Below are 20681 nucleotides of genomic sequence, written 5' to 3' on the forward strand. Positions count from 1 at the left end.
CAAGTTAAACAGTGCCTAAATTATTTCGTAAAAACTAAACCATGGCATATGATCGCCATTAAAATGAAACAATAGATACATTAATTTTTTATTTGATTAAACAATAGGTAAATTATATTGTAGGTGAATTATTTGCATGCATTATTATATATATATTGGGCACATTTTATGACACATCCCGACCTAAATTGTCCACTATGACTCCGAATAGAGTTGTGTTGGCCGACACCTGGAATGTGACGAAACCATAAAGTGTAGTGATGTGGAAAATGTGAATGAATTTAAACCTAAAAGTGCCTAAATACAAGAGTGTGTTGTGAGTGGGAAATAACCCATTTCACACGTGTCATCAGAGCATAAGTAAAGTACAGTAGTGTGAATTGAGAATCATACCATCAAAGGTAATCTCTAATACCAAGATTTTCCATGAATGCTCTTCGATAAGAAAGCTTAGCTATTAAAACCTGGAGGGGCAAAAAAAATAAGGGTGAGTGGGCCTGAAAATAAAGTAATTTTCATAAAAACCTTTTGAAAACGTTGTAACCCCTCGCTGTAAAACCTGTATAGTTTCTAGAAAATCATACTACGTATAAGTATGAAATCAAATGCAAATCAACAGTAAATCCAGAAATATTCCAAATCACTACATATCAGCAGCATCATAATAAAATCAGGTGCTCATCAATCTATGCTGACACACGAGTCGAAGTTGCCTAAGACAACCTATACTACTCATAAATCAATCTATGATAACACACAAGTCGGAGTTGCCTAATGTAACATGTACAACTTATAGGCAACCTGTACGACAGTATTGGAGTTGCTTATTATTACAACCTGTACAACAGTGTTGGAGTTGCCTATGACATTTTAGATTGATTTGAAACTCATTAACCAAAAGTCAACCGTCGGTCAAATGTCAACAGTAGGGTCCACAATCCTACGTAACTCAATCCAGAAGATTCACACTCAGATTTCCAATCCGTAACTTCCAAAGATCCACGTTATGCTTCTAGAACATCATACTAAAATTTCATTACGATCCAACGGTTGGATCTCTACCACTTGCTAGAATTAAGTGGTGGCTGACGTTTTATTTTACGAGCTTACAAATTCAGTTCGGGAAGATCCGTAGGTCAGATTCATGATCCGTCAGTTCCTATTGTCCTCAAATATTACGTATTATAACATATTAAAGTTTGGTGACAATCCAACGGTTGGATCGTCAAGTCATATAAGGATCAAGTGACGGTCTCTATCATAACTATGTTCAAACGATGAAATTTCATCAATCGGACTTCACATATGGAATTGGGGTATCAAATTTAGCCAAGGAAGGTCAGGGGATACCTCAGCCCACGCACCGCCACACGTGGCGGTCGGTCGCCCCGACTCGCCGGAAAATCCAACTATTTCCAAAAATTACCACAATTTATAGGAATGAAGATCTCAATGAGCAGAGCAAGTTTTATACCTGTAGCCAAGTCTAATTTGGCCGGGAAATTCTCCAAATTGACTCAAACCTTCCGAAAACCCTTGATTTGGGTAGTTGTTGATTCGTCACCAAAACGAACTACGATGCCTCATCCAAGGCTTGGGCCTTGCTCCTGGAGTTGAGAGAAGTCTTTTGGTAGTGCTCATCAATGGTGAAGCTCGCCGGAGCCACCGGAAAAAGATTAAAGTCGTTGGAAAGGTCGTGGGTTTTGTGGCTTTGAATTGGAAAATGGGAAAGAAATTGGGAAATCTAATACTACAGAGATGTAGGGCTCGTCAAGGGCTTTCCATGGATACCAAGATCACCCAAAATGGAGTTTGTGTGAAGGAGATATGAGCGAGTCAAGTTGGCGGGTCGGATGGAGAAACCAGGTTTGGCCGGTTCTCTCCTTCTTCCTTCCTTCCTTTCCCTCCTTTCCTTTCTTCCTCCTTGGCCAGTTCCATTCCTCCTTTCTCTTCTCTCCTTCTCATCCCAACCGTCCATCTCTCACTTCATTTTTCAATCTCAGCCACACATGTGGCTTATCCCATTACTCCAGATTTTCTGGAGCCTTCCACTTAAATGGTAAATTATCTATTTTGCCCTCCACTTCATTCGTTAATAACTCCTTTGTTATAACTCCATTTCATGAACGGTTTGCGCCTACGCGTTCGTGAGGTCAAGCACTATCCAAATATGTCAACAAACATGACAAAATATACAAGGATCAAATACGTCCTCGAAAAATTACGTTTTGCCCCCTAGGGCATTTCCATCAATTCCCTCAATTAAAATAAATAAAAACATAAATTTAGGGACGGATTGTCACATTTTATTCCTAATATATATTTGTGCAATGATTCACCTATATTATTATATAAAATATAGATAAATTTCTTTTGAATCTAATAACATTTCTTTAATTTTATAAGTAAATTATTTTGCATGTATTATTATTGGACAAATTTTATATTGCCCTTTCAGATTTTCATTTGGGTAAGAAAATGACAAGATTAAATTAAAATTGTCAAATTTTATGCAAATTTGAAAAACAATTACGAAATCTTAAGGAAAGTATAACATTAGTGTTTTTTTACTTTCCAGAAGCATTAACATACAATTTGTTATGATATTTCTTTCCCCGACCACGCCCTTACGGTTTTGTTTCTGGAAACTCACACAAGAATTTCCCAATGGGTCACCCATCATGAGATTGCTCTCACGCACTACTCGCTTAACTTCGGAGTTTCTGCAGAACCCGAAACCAATGAGCTCCCAAAAGGCCTCGTGCTAGGTAGAGATGAGAATATACATATAAGGCTTAGAGGATTCACACTCATGGGAGTTCTCGTGTGAGTTCCCAGAAACAAAACCGTGAGGGCGTGGTCGGGGCCCAAAGCGGATAATATCGTGCTACGGTGGAGTTAAGCCCGGGATGTGACAATTTTTTTTCATTAATCCCTCTCTTCAAATCTGCATAGAATTTAATGTATACGTTAAAAATGTAATTCGGGGTGTTTTAGGCATCTAAAAAATGCAAAATGTGTAAAGACAAATATAATTAATGAATTTGCTTGTGTGGAGCCTAATCATTGGGTTTTATTAAGGTAAAAAGACTATGTCGGATTTTATGTAAACAAACTTGAGTTTCAGGGGTTAAAGTCATTTTCAGTTTATTTTATTTTTTGCTCCCTTTCCTAAACAGACCTTAATTAACCTAGTATAAAAAAGGAAACTCTAGGTTATTGAAAGAGGTTTTCGACGAACACATTCAACTTATCTTTTTAGTTTCTCTACACTCTGCGTGCTTTTATTTTATTTTTCTATTAAAAATTAGCATTACATAGCTTTATACTTAAATTAGTTTTCAATTTCTATAAATTATTTTTCACACATAGAATAATTTTTATTTATTTGTACAATAGAAATTTTGTAATTTAAATGCGAGTATTATAATTTAGTTACCTATTAATTGAGCTATTTGACTAGTTCATTTGGGTCGATGCAATTCACCTTCTCATACATTCCATCTCACCGTATCAATCACCAAACTCCCTTCCATCTGTCCATTCACTCATTACATCTACATAGACAAAACCCATCTCAACGTTCACTTAACGCATATTCTAAAATCCTTGCACCCAAGGCACCGATAACCGTCATTCGAAACACATTTTTCCCTTGACCCACAATCATTTTGAAAGAAGTTAAACCAACGTGCAACTACAATCTTTGTTCGCCCAGCCATCAGGCCGGGAGTTGACACGCTCACAACAAATCAAGAATGACCAAGGGATCCTGAAATCGCTGGCCCAATTGCCACTTGGTTGAGACCCATTTTGAGACTGACATAGTTTTCCTTTCATCCCATATCAATTTTGTATGCTCTTGTTGGTGAACTTGGTGGCGCTCTTCTTGTTGGTGGTGCTTGCCTTATCTTACCGGTTCTCGTTGATCCCTGATCATTAAGGTAGTACTACTTCTCCCCAAAAAGAATATCACAATACTTATTACCACAGTTACTAAAATACATAATTAATATAAAGGGAACAATACATACATGTTTAGTTCGATAGTTTTTTTTCATTAGTACTTTGAAAAGTTCGGCCATAAAATACGAAAATGGCAAATTAATATGTTTCCAACAATAACTCTGGTATCACCTCATATTATTTTCCGATAACGATTACGGTATCACCTCATATTATTTGCCAACAACAACTGTATCATCTCATATTGCCACGCACAAGTCTGAGGGGAGAGGTGATGAGTTTTCTAGGTGGTAGAGACGGGTTTCTATTTGGAGAACTTTTTCAGTCCTATAATACTGTTTTTTGTATAAAACGGGTATTAAACATTTATGATTAAAAAGTCACGTATATTACCGCATTTTTGAAATTAGTACGGAATAAGCATTTATTTATAATAACAAAAAAATATGTGAACCACATTATTGATAGCCCATTGTGAAGCTAAACACACCCCTCCCTTTAATGTAGATAATATCGTTTGTTAAAAAAAAATGTATATATGCATGTGTAATATGTTATGTTCTTATGAATGACTTAGTCACAAATTAATTGTTTTGGGGTTAAATTGAAATGAATTGGGGTTGAAGTGTAATTTGTATTTTTTTTGTGGAGTTAGTTTTTATGATTTTGTGACTCTCTATTCAACAAAAAAAGTGTAATTTTTATGATTCAACCTTAACCTTGTTGCAAGATTTCCATAAATGAAGGATGGAAGAACGGAGAAGATGAACAACAACAATTCAGTATTTTTTGTGATTTTGCTAGTTAAAGTGTAATTTGCATTTCTTTTGTAATGAATTGGGGTTAAATTGTAATGAGTTGGGGTTGAATTAGTCTGGTATTGGTTCTTATCATTGGGATTCTCTATGGTCCTGATTTCCCTCCCATTTATGTCACGCCATAATTGTAGATGCAGATTTCTTCCTCCTTGATCTTGGACAAAATTGCACCTACAAAACAAATCACACCTTAGGTCATGGCCAAAAGACTCACGCGTCCACAATGAATTGGAGGAGGGGCTTTGGCTGAAGAACCTCCGATGCCAAAGTTAGTATTTTGAGGGAAAAGTGGGATAATTTTATAGAATTTGCAAGATAATTCGAAGTCAAATTTGAGGAGAATGATGAAGTTTAAATAGGAGAGTGGCCGGCCTCCTTGGGTGAGAGATGACCAGCCACCTAGCTCCCTTTGTGGGCTAGGTTCTTGATTTGGGTTAAATTGGGAGTTATGGAATAATTACCTAATCATTTAGCTAATTAATAGAATAATTACCTAATTGATTAGCTAATCAATATAATAAAAAATGGAAGATTTGAGAGTTACCTTGTGGAGGAGATTGAATGAGGATGGATGAAATAGATTTTGAATAGTTACCTATTTTGGGCACTTTTGACTTGGTTGAGTGATGATTGCCCGCTGCTCGCGCGTAAGAATCCTGGTATGCCTCAGGGACATTTTTGTCATCTTCTATCTAAAAATCCACGTATCGTCTTGTGATTATTTTTGGCTCCACAATAACACTACCACTCGATTGTAATGGATGCTCGTCTAGCTTCACTGGAAGCTTCTATGGCGAAATTAACTTCCATGATCGATGAGGTTGTTTCTAATGTTTTGATACTAAACTTAAGATCTATTTTGAACAGTTTCGCCATGAATTTCAATTTGGGGACTACGGGATGATTTTATTTATTTATGCAATCTTTGATATTCCATCCTCGTGAAACGAGCACGTCCAGCAACATTGTAGTCCGATCTATGGAGCACACACTACTCTTCCATATTTGCCAAACATATGCCGTTCATTCCAATAAATAGTTTATACCCCATTTTCTAAGTTTTGCCAAACATGTCTAGTTTACTCCAATATCTTATATGAATCAAAGTTTCAATTTAACAAAATATCTACAAATAGCGAACATCTTTTTGTACTCAAACATAACAATTCCAACAAGCGTACAATGCTTTATTTGTTCCAGCACAAGGGCGGAGCCAAGTACAAGGCTAGGCTATAGCATAGGGAGAGTTTGGTTCTTCAAGCTTAAAAATATTAATTTTTGTGTTAGTTTATGATTTTTAATTGTCATATTTCATTTAACAAATGAATTTTTATTATTAATAAGGTTGTTTTTAAGAATAATAAGAGCTGATATATGTTAAATAAACTCATTACTTTAACCAATATTATATTTAATAGTAATAAATTAAAACTTCCATACCACAAATGGTTTCTTATTTTATTCACTTAAAAGTTTTGAAGGCTAGAAACCTAGAAAACATAGCATAAAATTCTTACTTCAAATTATTACATTCAAGTTTTTACTATTATATAACTTTATGTAGGCAACATAAGATTAAAAATTGGATTTCGTAGTAATAATTTTAACTTAGCTCACCCACCGAATAATTTCTGGCTGCGCCATTGTTATAGCATATCATGCAAACGGTTCATTTATCAATTAAGGTAGAAAAGCATGATTAGTATAACTTTTTGGTCATATTTTCAGTGTAAGATCTCACATCGTCCAGGGGAGTGATCCTTATATTATATTCCCATCCCTACTTAGCACGAGACCTTTTGGAAGCTCACTGACTTCGGGTTCCATGAGAACTCCAAAGTTAAACGAGTAGTGCACGAGAGCACTCCCATGATGGGTGATCCACTGGGAAGTTCTCATGTGAGTTCCCAGAAACAAAATCGTGAGGGTGTGGTCATGGCCCAAAGCGGACAATATCATGCTACGGTGGTGGAGCGGGCCTGAGATATGGTGGACCTCGGGCCAGGATGTGACATTCAGTGTTTTCACAAATAAGTTTTTTGATTGTTTAAGCTTTCGTTGTTAACATTAGTGAATCAAATGATGGAAATGAATAAAATTGTTTCAACACAAAACTGAATTTGTAATCGTACAAAATATAAGTCAAACTAAAATATATTCACGCACACTGTACGTGTGAATAATTTATTTTATTTTTTGTTATTAAAGAGTGTGATTAGTTTTTAAATTATTATACAAAAATCACAAATGGGATAATGATGGGTGGGCATATTTTTATTTTTTTTTGTTGTCTTATGTTTAGTTTTTAGATAAGGCATGCTATGTTTGCATGGTTCTGAGGTTGATGTAAAAAATGATACAATTTATGTTGTATGTACTTACTAGATTGTCCATATTTTTTATTTTTGTTCAATTTTAGTGAGAAAATTTGAATGAATAATTTTTTGAAGTTTTGGTTGGCAAACATGATTTTAATAATAAGTAGTTTAGATAACGTGACAATCATATAGCATTAAACAAAGTAATGCGCTACTTACTACAATGGCCTAAATGCATTTTTTTTACTGATAAGTGAAATGTTATAAGTTCGATTCTTATCAAAAATAAATTTGAATTATATTATTATTTGTCCCGTAAATAGCTCTCTCTTCCTCCTTATATCAATCGTTACCACCGAAAATGTAATTAGCTTGTATGTTGTTGATGTTATATATTGAACTACAGGAACCCAGGGCTGTCTTTGGCGGGACTCCTAAGCACAACACCGTACCGTAAATCGAACTAATCAGGCACTTGGTCTCTCTTCGCTTCCCCTTCCTCCAACTTCTAGGGCTTTTGGGGGCCAGAAAGAATCCGCGCCATATCCTTAGTATATAGAAGAAGAAGATCATGCCCGGGCCCACCTTGGAGATGGAACCAGTGGAGCCACAGTCGCTGAAGAAGCTCAGTCTCAAATCCCTCAAACGATCCCTCGATCTCTTCTCCCCCGCCCACGGCGAACTCCCCCCTCCCGACCCCGAGAGGTACCGCCGTTGCCTTTAATTTCTGTAATTTTTAGGGTTTGTGAAATTATTGAGTTGAATTTAGGTTTTTTTCTGTTTTTTTAAATTTTAATTTGTGCGTTAATTATTGCTTACTCTTTTTATTTTTTTCTTTGCAGTAAGAGAATTCGCATGAGTCACAAGGTTAGTGAAATTACTGAGTTGAAATTGTTAGTTTTTGTGTTCTATTTTTTCATTTTTGTGAACTATGAGCTTTGTGAAGTTATTGATTTGAACAATGTTGCATTGGAGTTAAAATTTTGATCTGAATTATTAGATAAGCATGGAATATGGAGGAATTCAACCCACACCTAGCCAAAAACCACCTCGCCGGGCTGAGTCGGGTGCACCAGTAACTGGTTCTGAAGGGCCTTCCAATGCCCTTGCCCTTACAGGTATCATTTTTAATAATTGAACTTTCTAATAAGCAGTTAGAAGTAGGGAAGGTTCAGCTTATTGTTTTGGGAAAGTTATCCCTAATTGGGTATTCTATATTGCAATTGTAACATGCTAAATTATTTTGTTGGTTTAATACCATGTGTGTCATGAAGATTCTAAGGATGCGCAGACGGGAGGAGCTCAAAACTCTTTGGTTGTCGGTCCTTCTGCACCAAGGGCACTGTGAGTAGTTTCTTCCTTGCAGGTGTATTAATGGCTGTTTTCATGTTTATTTAGTATTTCTATGTTGCACATGTTTCAACTTATCTCTCTTCCCATATATATTTGCACACTCTCGGACTATGGCTTGCAACTATTAAATTCTTTATTTCAAAGCGATTGGGCTAAATATTTGGACCATTTATGAGAAGCAAGTGAGTGATTTGCGAAATTTGACAGTTTTTTAGTTCTAATGATGCTGGAGTGCAAATGGTTTATTATGATTTCTTGTAATGATGATGCCTTTTATTGTGGACTGAATTGTTTAATCATATTCTTTATTTCAGGAATACTGTTGGTATTTCGGGTAAAGGCACTTTAGCTGTTTCTGCTCCAGGGTCATCTGAAAGGTTTGAGTTTTGTCCTCCTCTGATTTGCTTTAAGGGGGTTGTGGTCAAATTAGTTTCTCTGAATACAGCCTGCTTTAGTTTTTGTTTTTATTTCAGAATGTAGTCCATATAAGAGAGCTATCAGTATTTCATCTAATTAGTTTACTATGAATTTTTGTCTTAGGGTTGTTATGGGAAACATATAAGTTCTTAGAAATGTTCTTGGAAATATAAAAGACCAGTTAAAATATTCAAAAGAGAGATATTTTTTAAGAGTAAAGTTTCACAGTGGTTTGAATCCCTTTGATACGGTTGAATTCTTTTTGTTTTAGGAATGCCCTTACCATTTTGCACCATCTGCATGTATTACGTGGGGTTGAAGTCGTATTAATGTACCATATGATGTGCTTCTATGGTGTTGTTAGATTGAAGTTTTTATTAGGTTTTTTATGGGATATTTTAGGTGAACTGAATATACTAAATATTACAAGCTGCATGATGATGTATCCCATCTTGTTGCATTTTCTCTAATCCTGATAATACTACTACGGAAAATATATCCCATTTTTGCTTTAACTGTTACTTTTCTCTTGTATAGGTTTTCAACATCGGCCATGATGGAAAGGATTTCCAGCAGATGGCCACGTCCTGATTGGCATGCTCCTTGGAAAATCTACAGAGTAAGTATAATGCGTTGTTTATGATAGACAGTTAGGAGCAGTGGGGAAAGTAGTTGGGATTATAGCGTCTAGGTAACTTGGAGATTCTGATTAGATGGAAATGTTAGGAACCGACATGGGAATATATGTTATATGGGTGTGTCTTTCAATTTTTGTTGTCCTTTGTTTGGCTCTTTCTTGGTTAATGGGTTGATAAGATTGACCTGCACCCCTTCTATGATTGAACATGAGTTGTAACTTGCCATTATGCTATTGTCTCTTATCTGAAGAAAGGAAAAGGTTATGCATAATGTTTCTTACAAGCCATTGTTAAATTGTTCCATTTGATTATGTAGGTCATTAGCGGCCACTTAGGATGGGTACGAGCTATTGCCTTTGATCCAAGTAATAAATGGTTCTGCACTGGCTCAGCAGACCGTACCATCAAGGTATGCAACTTTATGCTTCATTTGTCTGAGTTGGTCCGTCTGAGTTGTTTTCCTTCCCCTTTTTCTTGCTATGTTTTCTCATTTCCTCCTCTGCAGAAAGTTAAAATCACTTGTCATTTTTTATTATTATTTTGTGTTCTCTTTTCTTGTCGTGTGAGTGTTTATTTCATGTTCTTTTGGATTGTCTTCTGATTTTGGTTTATCAGATTTGGGATGTTGCAACTGGAACTCTACAACTGACAGTGACAGGACACATTGAGCAAATACGAGGTTGGTTTCTCTTGGCTGTTTGTTTATTTTGGTTAACCATGCTGTGGTTAATGATGCTGTTGGTAACAATAAGTGCTTGGGTTTTTGCAGGCCTTGCGGTTAGCAGCAGGCATACCTACATGTTCTCTGCTGGAGATGACAAACTAGTTAAATGCTGGGATCTTGAACAGAATAAGGTTAATACTTCTACTTAATATTTTTGAGATCTTTATTGCGGTTGTGTTCTGTAAGTAATGCTGGTTGTTACAACAGATAAATTGTTGTGTAGGTTATCCGTTCATATCATGGTCATCTAAGTGGTGTTTACTGCTTGGCTCTTCATCCCACTCTTGATGTTTTACTTACCGGGGGACGTGATTCTGTATGCCGGGTATGTAATTATCCTATTAAAATTCAAATCCTGCATACTATAATGGAGGAAGCACTCTTGGGGATTGAGCAAAGTGATTGTTGTAATATTTATCAGAGTGGTACTGTGTTAATAATACCTTTGTTTTGGTGCAATAAATCTTTCAGGTTTGGGATATTCGAAGCAAGATGCAAGTTCATGCATTGTCGGGGCATGACAACACAGTTTGTTCTGTTTTTACTCGACCAACAGTATGAAAAACTCTTCTGTTTTCTTTACCATGTTCTGACTATATTGTGGAGTATACATGCTGACAATATTTTAGATCCAAACAATTCATAATGATAGCTTATATTGTTATTGGTGTCTTCTTTAGAGATTGGGATTCAAGGTCATGGTTTTTCATTGTTTAATTCTTGGTCTCCCCATCTGGCAAAACATTCAAATGTTTAGCAATTCATATTGTCATGTCCTGAGAATAGTATTATGTTTATGTTAGGTATCCTTCAGTGTTACATCATTCTTTTAAATATTTTGAGTCCTGTAATCCGTAGTCCTCATTTCTTTTCTATAGAAGTTAATTAATAAGCTGCAGTGAATTGAATTCACTGGCACTTTGAATTTCTAGTTTTGTGTTAAACATTACATCTCTGAGTTTTTTTTTTAGGTTGATAGCTAGATTTCTATATGTGGAAACTCTTTTGACGGTTTTCTGGCCACTTCTCATTTTATTGTTAAGAGAGGCAATATTCCTTATAGTTTATTGTCTACTGTTTGCAGGATCCACAAGTTGTTACTGGCTCTCATGACACAACCATCAAGTTCTGGGACCTTAGATATGGTAATTTATGTTCTGTAAGTTAAACTCATTTCAGTTTTGGTATTTCCTTCTTTTTTAAGTATCAATTTTCATTTGTCTCAGGAAAAACAATGTCAACTCTGACACACCATAAAAAGTCTGTGCGTGCAATGGCCCAGCATCCTAAAGAGTATGTGCTGATTCATGTACTTAGTACTTCACGTGTAGTGAATAATCCTGGTTGTGTTTGTTATTATGCCCTTGTAAATTATATGCTTTGCTCTTTCTAATTGTGTTCGGTTTTCAGGCAATGTTTTGCATCTGCATCAGCTGATAATATTAAGAAGTTCAGCCTCCCAAGAGGCGAATTTTTACACAACATGCTGTGAGTATTTGAATAAACGGTATCTTTTCATATATGTTTTTACACAACATGCTGTGAGTATTTGAATAAACCGTATCTTTTCATATATGTTGTTCCTGGAATGATAGATTTACCATTTGCTCTTCTTTCCTATTATATGTCTGTGATATATTCTTTATTTGAAGAATGATAAGCGATATTAAGATTGATGGTTCGTATGTTTCTCTGCTTAAGCCTAGCTAGGTAATGAACTTGTCATGGATAAATAGTTGTGCCAATGTGTCTTTGTGTTTGATAAGGTATTGCGCTCCTTTTTCTTGTTCTTTTTTATGCACACATTCCCTTTGTAGCAAGTCAATTAGGCTGCTCAATGCACAGGCACCATAACGTCAGCCAAGATGCAATGCAAAACCTCTGATCTGGAGCGTAATAGGAATTGTTTTGCTTGCGATGGATCCATTGAAACCGAAAACTTACACATGGTTCACCAATTGAACAATTTTGAGTCATAAGCATATGCTGAGCTGGTTTGTGTTACTACTTGGATGTGCGTGTTATTGTTTTCTCATCAGTTCTTAAGTGTGTTATATAATTCAGATTCATGGCCTGGAGAAATGCATGCCAAGCCTTATAGTTGCTTTCTACTCATGCTATTAGAGCATTTTAAAGTATTAGTGGTGTAGCACTTTGAAATTGCAATGGATGTGATCTGTCTTGTATGTATTTAGAGTTGGGTACCTTTTTCTGGGAAACTGAATGTATCGTGAATTGAGTATATTGCTGATTAATATGAACTATATGAACTCTTTGGGATATTTTTTTTATCACAACGTTCCAAAAATTTTCCTTGTGTATGGACAGCTCTCAGCAGAAAACAATAATCAATGCAATGGCTGTCAACGAGGATGGAGTTATGGCCACTGGAGGTATGAATTTTTTACATATGAAAGGGCAATAAGGGAATGATCTTAGTTTGTTCTCATTTTATTTCTCCCCACGATTGGGGGAATATATTAGTTCAATATTTGCCTACCAATGACAATATGCCATATGGGATAACTTCAATTTTCTTTTACAAATAAACGACCCGAAACTATTTTGATTCCTATTTTCGTTTCATAAAACTTGGTAATTCTAATCTTTTGTGCGTTTGTTTTATTGAAGGCGATAATGGGAGCATGTGGTTCTGGGATTGGAAGAGCGGTCACAATTTTCAGCAATCCCAAACAATTGTACAGCCTGGTATGTTTATTTTGCTGGCGCCCTACTTTTGCGGTTGATTGTAGCAAGAAGGGATGCTAACCCCTAGATGTGCTTTTATTACAGGCTCGCTGGATAGTGAAGCTGGTATATATGCTCTTTCATACGACATCACGGGTACGAGGCTGGTCAGTTGTGAAGCCGATAAGACTATCAAGATGTGGAGGCAAGATGAAAATGCCACTCCAGAAACCCACCCTCTCAACTTTAGGCCCCCGAAAGACATTCGACGGTTTTAGAGTTGATCCTCCGTCGTAGTTTCTCTGTTCACCGAGGTGTAATATTATCTCACATGTGATTGTCTTTATTATTTTAGTGAGGGGTCGTTACAGTTGCGCTGCTCGTTGCTATGAGATAAACTATACAAATTTTTGTGTTATATGACTCAATAGTTGAATATGTTCCTACCATGCACCTGAACCAGTTCCAGAAAGAATTTATTTTGAAGCAGTGGAAAACCTTGCAGTTTGCAGTGCATAATTCTTGTGTTTTTGTTGCAACCTTGAAAAATTCGATACCCTCGTCCATGCATTCTACTGTTTTGATAAACCGGGAAGGGAACAGAGGACATCTGAATATTGAGAAGAGAAATATGGCTAGACAAAGAGCTACTTAGTCGATTGGAAAAACACTAGTGAATATTTGCGTTGGAACTTGGAAGTGGGAAGATAATCCTTAATATGTAGACTGACCACATGTTGAGCGACAACCAACATGTTTGCCTTTGTTTGCGATGCCATGTTGTTCATTTGGTTTTCAAAACCAATGCGGTGTGTATCATACATGTCAAATTCGAAATCTCAAGTGTAAAATTAAATACATTTAACCAATTGATACACAAACTTCTCTTTTTTTCTTAAAAACTTAAATCTTAATTTTTACAAATTTCTCGCTCTAATTTCACATTTTCTTTTTCATAATCAATGAGCTTGTGCATGTGGGCAACGCTAAATTCTTTCCCATCTCCAAGGGAAGAAAAATGTTGCTAGGTTTAGGGGAATTCTATTTAGTGTTTGGAGGCCAACTTTCTACTAGTAGAATAGAGGTTCCTACTTTGAGAAGACTACAAATTAGGGTTGTGCTATCCACCTACCCATTTTTACTTCTTACATATTTTTTTTTTAAATTTTTGATCGTCAAATCGAATTAATAGAATAAAATCAATCGACAAAAGTTTATAAAGGCATGTAAGAAGTAAAAAGACGTGCATGAATAACACTATCCACAAAAGCAACCTTTAGATCATGTTTCGAAGTGAACACTTGGCAATTCCGTCATCTGCCACGTGGTACTATGTGAATTGATGACATGCCCATATTGTTGCCTGAATTTTGACCATCCCACGGTAATTAAGACATCAATACAGCCTGTCCTTATACGACACGAACGTATTAGACCATGGTGTAGTGTATTGACAGCTGGTGGCATTTTTTTTGGGATTTAACTTCGCTGCTGCTTATACCCAATTCTGGTTGGACATGTATTCAAGTTTTGATTAAAAAAATCAAATTTTGAATACGTGTCCATCCATGATTGGATGTAAGCAGCAGCTAAGTCCAGTTCTTTTATTTGATGTGAACGAATAAATTTCAAAGTGAGTCCACAAATAATACATTGTCATCAATCAAAATTTTATCTAAAGAATGGGGCGTGTTTGATATTGTTTTTACAAGGGTTAAAAAGTGTTTTCTGTGAACACACTTGTTGAAGAACTTCTAAGTGTCTTTTAGATAACATTTGAATTTTTTCGTTCAAATTTCTACAAACTTGTAACACCAATGTTTATAAGCAGAACTACTTAATATGCTCACCCTACTTTCTAGAGAAATCCAAAACGTGCCAATAATATGCTTACCTAACATTACTTATTACATTACAAAAGCTCTGTAAAACAACACACAATCTAGTTTAGTGACAAAGTAAGCAAGTAAATCCCCCACCTCATTGCCTAAAAAGCCAAAACCTACATAGATGCACCCACCAATCGCGCGCCTTAGAACGATTATCCGGCCAAATTTCATGCATGAAAGTCCCCATTTACCCACCACTTCCACCCAAAAAACTCTTCTCCCCATCCCCACCCACACTACCCCTCCCTCCCTCTATCCCTCCCCCCCATGCTCCTCTTCTGCCCACCCTTTCCATTTTTCATCTCTCCAAACACTTCCCCATCAAAAGTCTGAAAACTAGACAGAAATCCAAGTGAAAATTATGGCCAGCAGCTCCGATAATCTGTCATTAGTTCACAGAACCCAACATAATCAACAAAATGACGACCAATCACAACCCGTTCTCGAACCACAAACCAACCACAAGCCTCCCCATTCCTCCGCCAACCCCATTCGATACAGGCTCCGCGAGCAGCGTTTTATCTTCGTCCTCATTGGCGTCGCCATCGCTGTTTTCTTCTTCACCACCTTCCTGGCATCGAACCCACTATTGGAATCCGTTCACGACCCTGGTCTCGAATCCGGATTAGGTTCTGATCGGCCAGCTATTGATCTCCCGGCCAACCCTATCCGGAGGGTGCTGTTGGAGACGCGGAATTTGGGAGGGAAGGTGCCGCTGGGGATGAGGAAGAAGAACATGAGGATTGTTGTGACGGGTGGGGCCGGGTTCGTGGGGAGCCACCTCGTGGACCGTCTGATCGCGAGAGGGGACAGCGTGATCGTGCTGGATAATTTTTTTACCGGGAGGAAGGAGAACTTGGCGCACCACTTCGGGAACCCGAAGTTCGAGCTGATTCGACACGACGTGGTCGAGCCGATATTGTTGGAGGTTGACCAGATCTACCACCTCGCTTGCCCGGCATCCCCTGTGCATTACAAGTTCAATCCGGTCAAGACAATTATATCCTGTCTTCTCTTGTTTCTATTTTTATTTCTTGTGCTTATATGCATGGTTGGTATTTATTACATGCATTTTTTTTGTGATAACTATAATATCATGACATGAAGTAATGCTAGGGAGATTAAATTTGTAGACAAAATTTTAAAAATTAAAGGACATGAAAGTTGATGATTGGTTTATTACTTAAACGTTGATAAACGTGCATATTCCTATGGGTGACACATCATTTAGTTTTGCAAATTTAAGCATTACCCTTATGACATGCTTTAACACGTAAAATTTTTAATTTCTTGTTTGTGGTGAATGTGTATGTGCCTGAGGTCCTTAATTTGTTGTCTGAGCTGGGGTTTCACAAGACAAATGTGGTGGGAACACTGAACATGCTTGGACTGGCAAAAAGGGTTGGTGCACGCTTCTTGCTGACAAGCACCAGTGAGGTTTACGGTGACCCCTTGCAGCACCCTCAGGTCGAGTCCTACTGGGGTAATGTCAACCCCATCGGTGAGTCACTCTCCCTCTCTCTGTCTCCGCTCGACCCCGACATGATGAAACTCTGCGAGAATATCAAACTATACCATATTTACTAATCACATTACTGATGTTTGTTTCAATAGCGAGACGAGTAAAATATGTACTGTATTTACTTGGTTGCATTCCTCACAAAAAAATTCACGGTGAAATATATAATCAGCAACACGATCGGTAAATTAATGATTTCATAGATGTTTTCTGTTGGCATTGGCAGGTGTAAGGAGCTGCTACGATGAGGGAAAACGCACAGCAGAGACTCTGACCATGGACTACCACAGAGGCCTTGGCATTGAGGTCACATTATTTTCTCTCATATTATTTCTTTCCGTCATTTGGTTATATGTGTCTCGGTTTCAAAAAATTCTAGATCACACCCAAAACTTGAGACGAATATTAAAATAGTTGCACTTAGGGTTCTAATGTATAGAATGGCGTGCAGGTGAGGATTGCTCGGATTTTCAACACTTATGGACCGCGTATGTGCATCGATGATGGTCGTGTTGTTAGCAATTTCGTAGCTCAGGTGAGCAGTTTTATACTTGTAATGTTGGTTTAGGCCTTGTTACATCTTTTTCCCGACAAATTCGATGTCTCTGTGGAATATACAGGCATTAAGGAATGAGCCATTGACAGTTTATGGAGATGGCAAGCAAACCAGAAGTTTCCAATACGTTTCTGACTTGGTACTATATTTCTTCTCCTTTATTCCGTTAATGCATTAATTAACTATGAAATTCTAATTGCTATTTTACATTAATCACGTCTCTGTCTAAATTAGCATTAAGGTCAAAGGTGGTTATAGACTATTTTGTCACTGTTTTAAAGTGAAGGTTGTATGGGAGTCTTTGTATATATGAGTCTCTGTCACTGCAGCATATACATTAAATCATTAATCCTTCTGCAGAATTTTCCACAAAGAGGCAAGTGGTGATTGTCCTCTCTTAGTCGCGGGATCTGATAGAGGAGAAAATTGTGTTCACGTTATCTGATTAGAACAGCTCTCACACTGAGTGAGATAAGCGTGATGTCGAATGAGATCAAAATACATAATGCCTCATGATTTTGTAAAAGATACTTTACAAGTAACGTGATCAGACATTCTAAATTTTTTTTTCATGATAGAGGCCACAACCATATTCGGATAGTAATTTATGCACGACTAATGTTGGAATGCAATTTTCTCGGACATAGTATGAAGTCAATGGTGTGTGTCCTTACATTGGTGTAGGTTTGGCTAGACATTTACCAGTGTACTTACTTGGGCCGTGTCTAAACTCGTCGGACCTGAGAAGTCCAGCCCATCAAACGAACCCTAGCAACCACTGAAAATGCTTATGGTAGCAATTCCTCTTGATTCAAACAATTAAAACTGAAATGCACTTAACAATTTGTGTCGTGCATTGCTTATGTGGAACTAGGTCGAGGGTCTAATGCGGCTGATGGAAGGAAATCATGTAGGCCCTTTCAACCTTGGCAACCCTGGCGAATTCACCATGCTAGAACTTGCCCAGGTAAAATTAATCAAACTCATTAACTATTTAAACAAACAATTCACAACTCGAAGTCTCGAGTTTGAATTCCTGCTCCTTACTCCTGCTTGTATGTACAGGTTGTGCAAGACACAATAGATCCAAATGCGAAGATAGAGTTCAGGCCCAACACAGAGGACGACCCGCACAAGAGGAAGCCGGACATTTCCAAGGCTAAGGAGCTTCTAGGGTGGGAGCCCACCGTGCCCCTCCGCAAGGGGTTGCCGCTCATGGTTACAGACTTCAGGCAGCGTATTTTTGGTGACTCTAAGGATAGAGATGCAGGCTCCGCTATGTGATGTTTTTGTATTAGATTTTTTATGTATTTCGAGGAAAAATATAGGAGAATTCAGAAAAAAAGAAAAGAAAAGAAAAAGATATATAGATGTGGAAAATAAAGTTAGAATTAAATTGAGTTTCTAATATATTATATATTTAGTGTTTCTTGGTTAATTACTCTTTATAGGAATAAAACTTGGCATTCTTGCATATGCCAATGGAAGATTATTGTGAGAATTGTATAGGGATCAATATATATTATAGAGTTTTGTTCGTTTCAATTTCGATATTTATATTTTTTTTTTTGTCAAACGATATATTTTGTTAGACTAGATGTTAAATTAGCCACCGACAGGATTTGAAACCACGTCGTCATGCAATGACTCAACATCTTTCCACAATTGCGGTAAAAGGCCACTTGTCAATATTTGTCCGGCTGATTTAGTTGTATTTTTTTATTTTGTTGGAAGATGTAACATGTTTGAATTTTGTATCGTTTTAATCTAGACTTTTGTTTTTATTTACTTTCAATTATGTACTCATATCTTCGTACCCGCTATGCGTTGCACTAACATGCTAGTAAAATTTATTAATTTATCTCTAATGAAATATAGATTTATATCAAACCGAGACTAGATTAACAACATGTTTATCTATCTAGAATTGAGAAAGTCATGTATTTGAGAAAATATAAATGATAATGAGAATGAGGTCAACTACTTTTCCCTACTCGATCAAATTCATAATTTTTTAAGTATTGAATTACATTTTTAGTGTGGAAACGACATATTTGATAGGATAACGCTAGAGAGATCAAATTTTTAAATAAAATTTACAAACCAAATGATATGTCACCAATAGCATATCAAACACATTTCTACGTCTTGTGAGTTTGTGCTTTGCATTTCCCACAACTGGGTGGTTCATTTTAAATCTCATTGCACTTCGAAGTTGTTGGCTTTGTATCTTTTGCATCTCAAGCAAAACAAAAGCGTTTTATTATAGTGGCTATAACTTAGTGGTTAAAAGCAGTTATTCTTTCTCCCGAGTCAAGTGCTCAAACTTCTTTTTCATCAACTTTGTATAAAATGAAAATCCCAACAAAAATAATCATCATTTAGATCCCCATGTTTTGGCCTATCCGAATTTGTTTTCAAGATCTTGGCAATGTGAACCTTGGCATGTCTATAAAGAAAAGAATTTTGTGACAGATAGTTTAGCGATATATAATCTTGTTTTAGATTTAGGTAATTTTTATTTTGATACTCTTGATTTAGATTTAGGTAATTTTTATTTTGATACTCCTCCTTCTTGTTCAGTTAGTTTTATTCGTGAGAATCGAAGGTATATTATTGAGTAGGTTTGTTTGGGCTCTTGCTTTTAGCCTTGTTTATCAACCAAAAATTCCCCAGCGAAAATAAGCTACTATTTTTCTTTTGGGTTTCAACAACAAATATGTCAAATATAATGTGGTGAAACATATGGGTGGGTTCAAAAAATCAAAAATCGAAAAAAAACCAGACCGAACACCGAATCGAAATAGAAAAATTGAAAACCGAAAAAGAAAAAATCGAACGGAACGGAACGTTATTAGTTCGGTTTTGGTTTTGGAGGTTCAGAAACCGAACTGAACCATTTCAGAAAAAATCGAGCTTGGATGGAACCGAATCCCTTTACACTTTGTGAATGTATGCCCATTTTTGTGAAACTTTGTTACCAAGTTTGAAACTAAGGGCTGGTTTGGTATTGCTGTGCTTTGAAAAAAAACTGCTTCTGTTGTGCTGTGAGAATAAGCAGCTGTGAAATAAAGCAGCAGAGTGTTTGGTAAACTTTTTTGTAAAAGTGCTTTTGAAAAAAAAAAAGCAGTATTAAAGTGTTTGGTAAACTTTTATGTAAAACAAATGTGAAAAAAAGCTGGTTTTTCCAAAGCTGGGTTTTGCAACTTCTTGTTTTTAGCTTTTTTTCACCAAAAACTGTGAAAAAAAGCTGAAGCTGAGTGTTTACCAAACACAAAAACAGCTCTCAGCTTTTTTTGATAGCAGCTTTTTTTAGAATCATCTCAGTACCAAACTAGGTCTAAGCCTAGGGCTTTTCCAAGGAGCATACTTAGTTCAATTAGGGAGGACATTTCATTGGTTACAGAGGAAAGTTTTGGAAGGCTTTGGAACTTGGAATAGCTTCTCTATTTGTTTGCTTTTTGAATGGATACGGTGACCATTTTTCTTTGCACTTGAGGTTGTTGATAGCATAAAATTGGTTTATATGATCTTGTATATGTACATAACTACCTTCCCATTTTTCCACTTTCCCCATTTTCTTATTATTAGTCTACCAATGCAAGCCTATTTTCTAAATTCCATATTCAAAAAATGATCAAGTTTTGTAAAATAAAAAAATCGAAACTGTACCAAACCAAACCAAAAAAAATCAAAAGAAAATTGAACCGAATCGAATGAAATCGAACCCATCCCTTGTCAAACATAACTCTTTTCATTAGAGTAGTACTTCATTTACCATTTATTTGTACCATC

General features: G+C 36.6%; 2 protein-coding genes across 2 annotated transcripts; both read left to right on the forward strand.

Annotated features, from left to right (window-relative positions):
- Nucleotides 1-7395: 7395 nt before the first annotated feature.
- LOC137736804 (protein pleiotropic regulatory locus 1) lies at nucleotides 7396-13441 on the forward strand. Its single transcript, XM_068476075.2, has 17 exons — nucleotides 7396-7807; nucleotides 7945-7969; nucleotides 8103-8220; nucleotides 8377-8446; nucleotides 8770-8832; nucleotides 9410-9491; nucleotides 9827-9919; nucleotides 10126-10189; nucleotides 10280-10365; nucleotides 10458-10559; nucleotides 10706-10789; nucleotides 11319-11379; nucleotides 11461-11527; nucleotides 11645-11722; nucleotides 12563-12627; nucleotides 12866-12943; nucleotides 13028-13441. The coding sequence occupies exons 1-17, from the start codon at nucleotides 7674-7676 to the stop codon at nucleotides 13198-13200; spliced, it is 1443 nt and encodes a 480-aa protein (XP_068332176.1). The 5' UTR covers nucleotides 7396-7673; the 3' UTR covers nucleotides 13201-13441.
- A 1425-nt stretch (nucleotides 13442-14866) lies between these two features.
- LOC137738088 (UDP-glucuronic acid decarboxylase 4) lies at nucleotides 14867-18431 on the forward strand. The gene is made up of 7 exons (XM_068477690.2): nucleotides 14867-15811; nucleotides 16165-16312; nucleotides 16557-16636; nucleotides 16782-16865; nucleotides 16951-17025; nucleotides 17761-17853; nucleotides 17952-18431. The coding sequence occupies exons 1-7, from the start codon at nucleotides 15173-15175 to the stop codon at nucleotides 18168-18170; spliced, it is 1338 nt and encodes a 445-aa protein (XP_068333791.2). The 5' UTR covers nucleotides 14867-15172; the 3' UTR covers nucleotides 18171-18431.
- Nucleotides 18432-20681: the final 2250 nt, after the last annotated feature.

The sequence above is a fragment of the Pyrus communis genome, chromosome 13 (genome assembly GCF_041283825.1).
Source record: "Pyrus communis isolate YQ-2024b chromosome 13, ASM4128382v1, whole genome shotgun sequence".
Taxonomy (NCBI): domain Eukaryota; kingdom Viridiplantae; phylum Streptophyta; class Magnoliopsida; order Rosales; family Rosaceae; genus Pyrus; species Pyrus communis.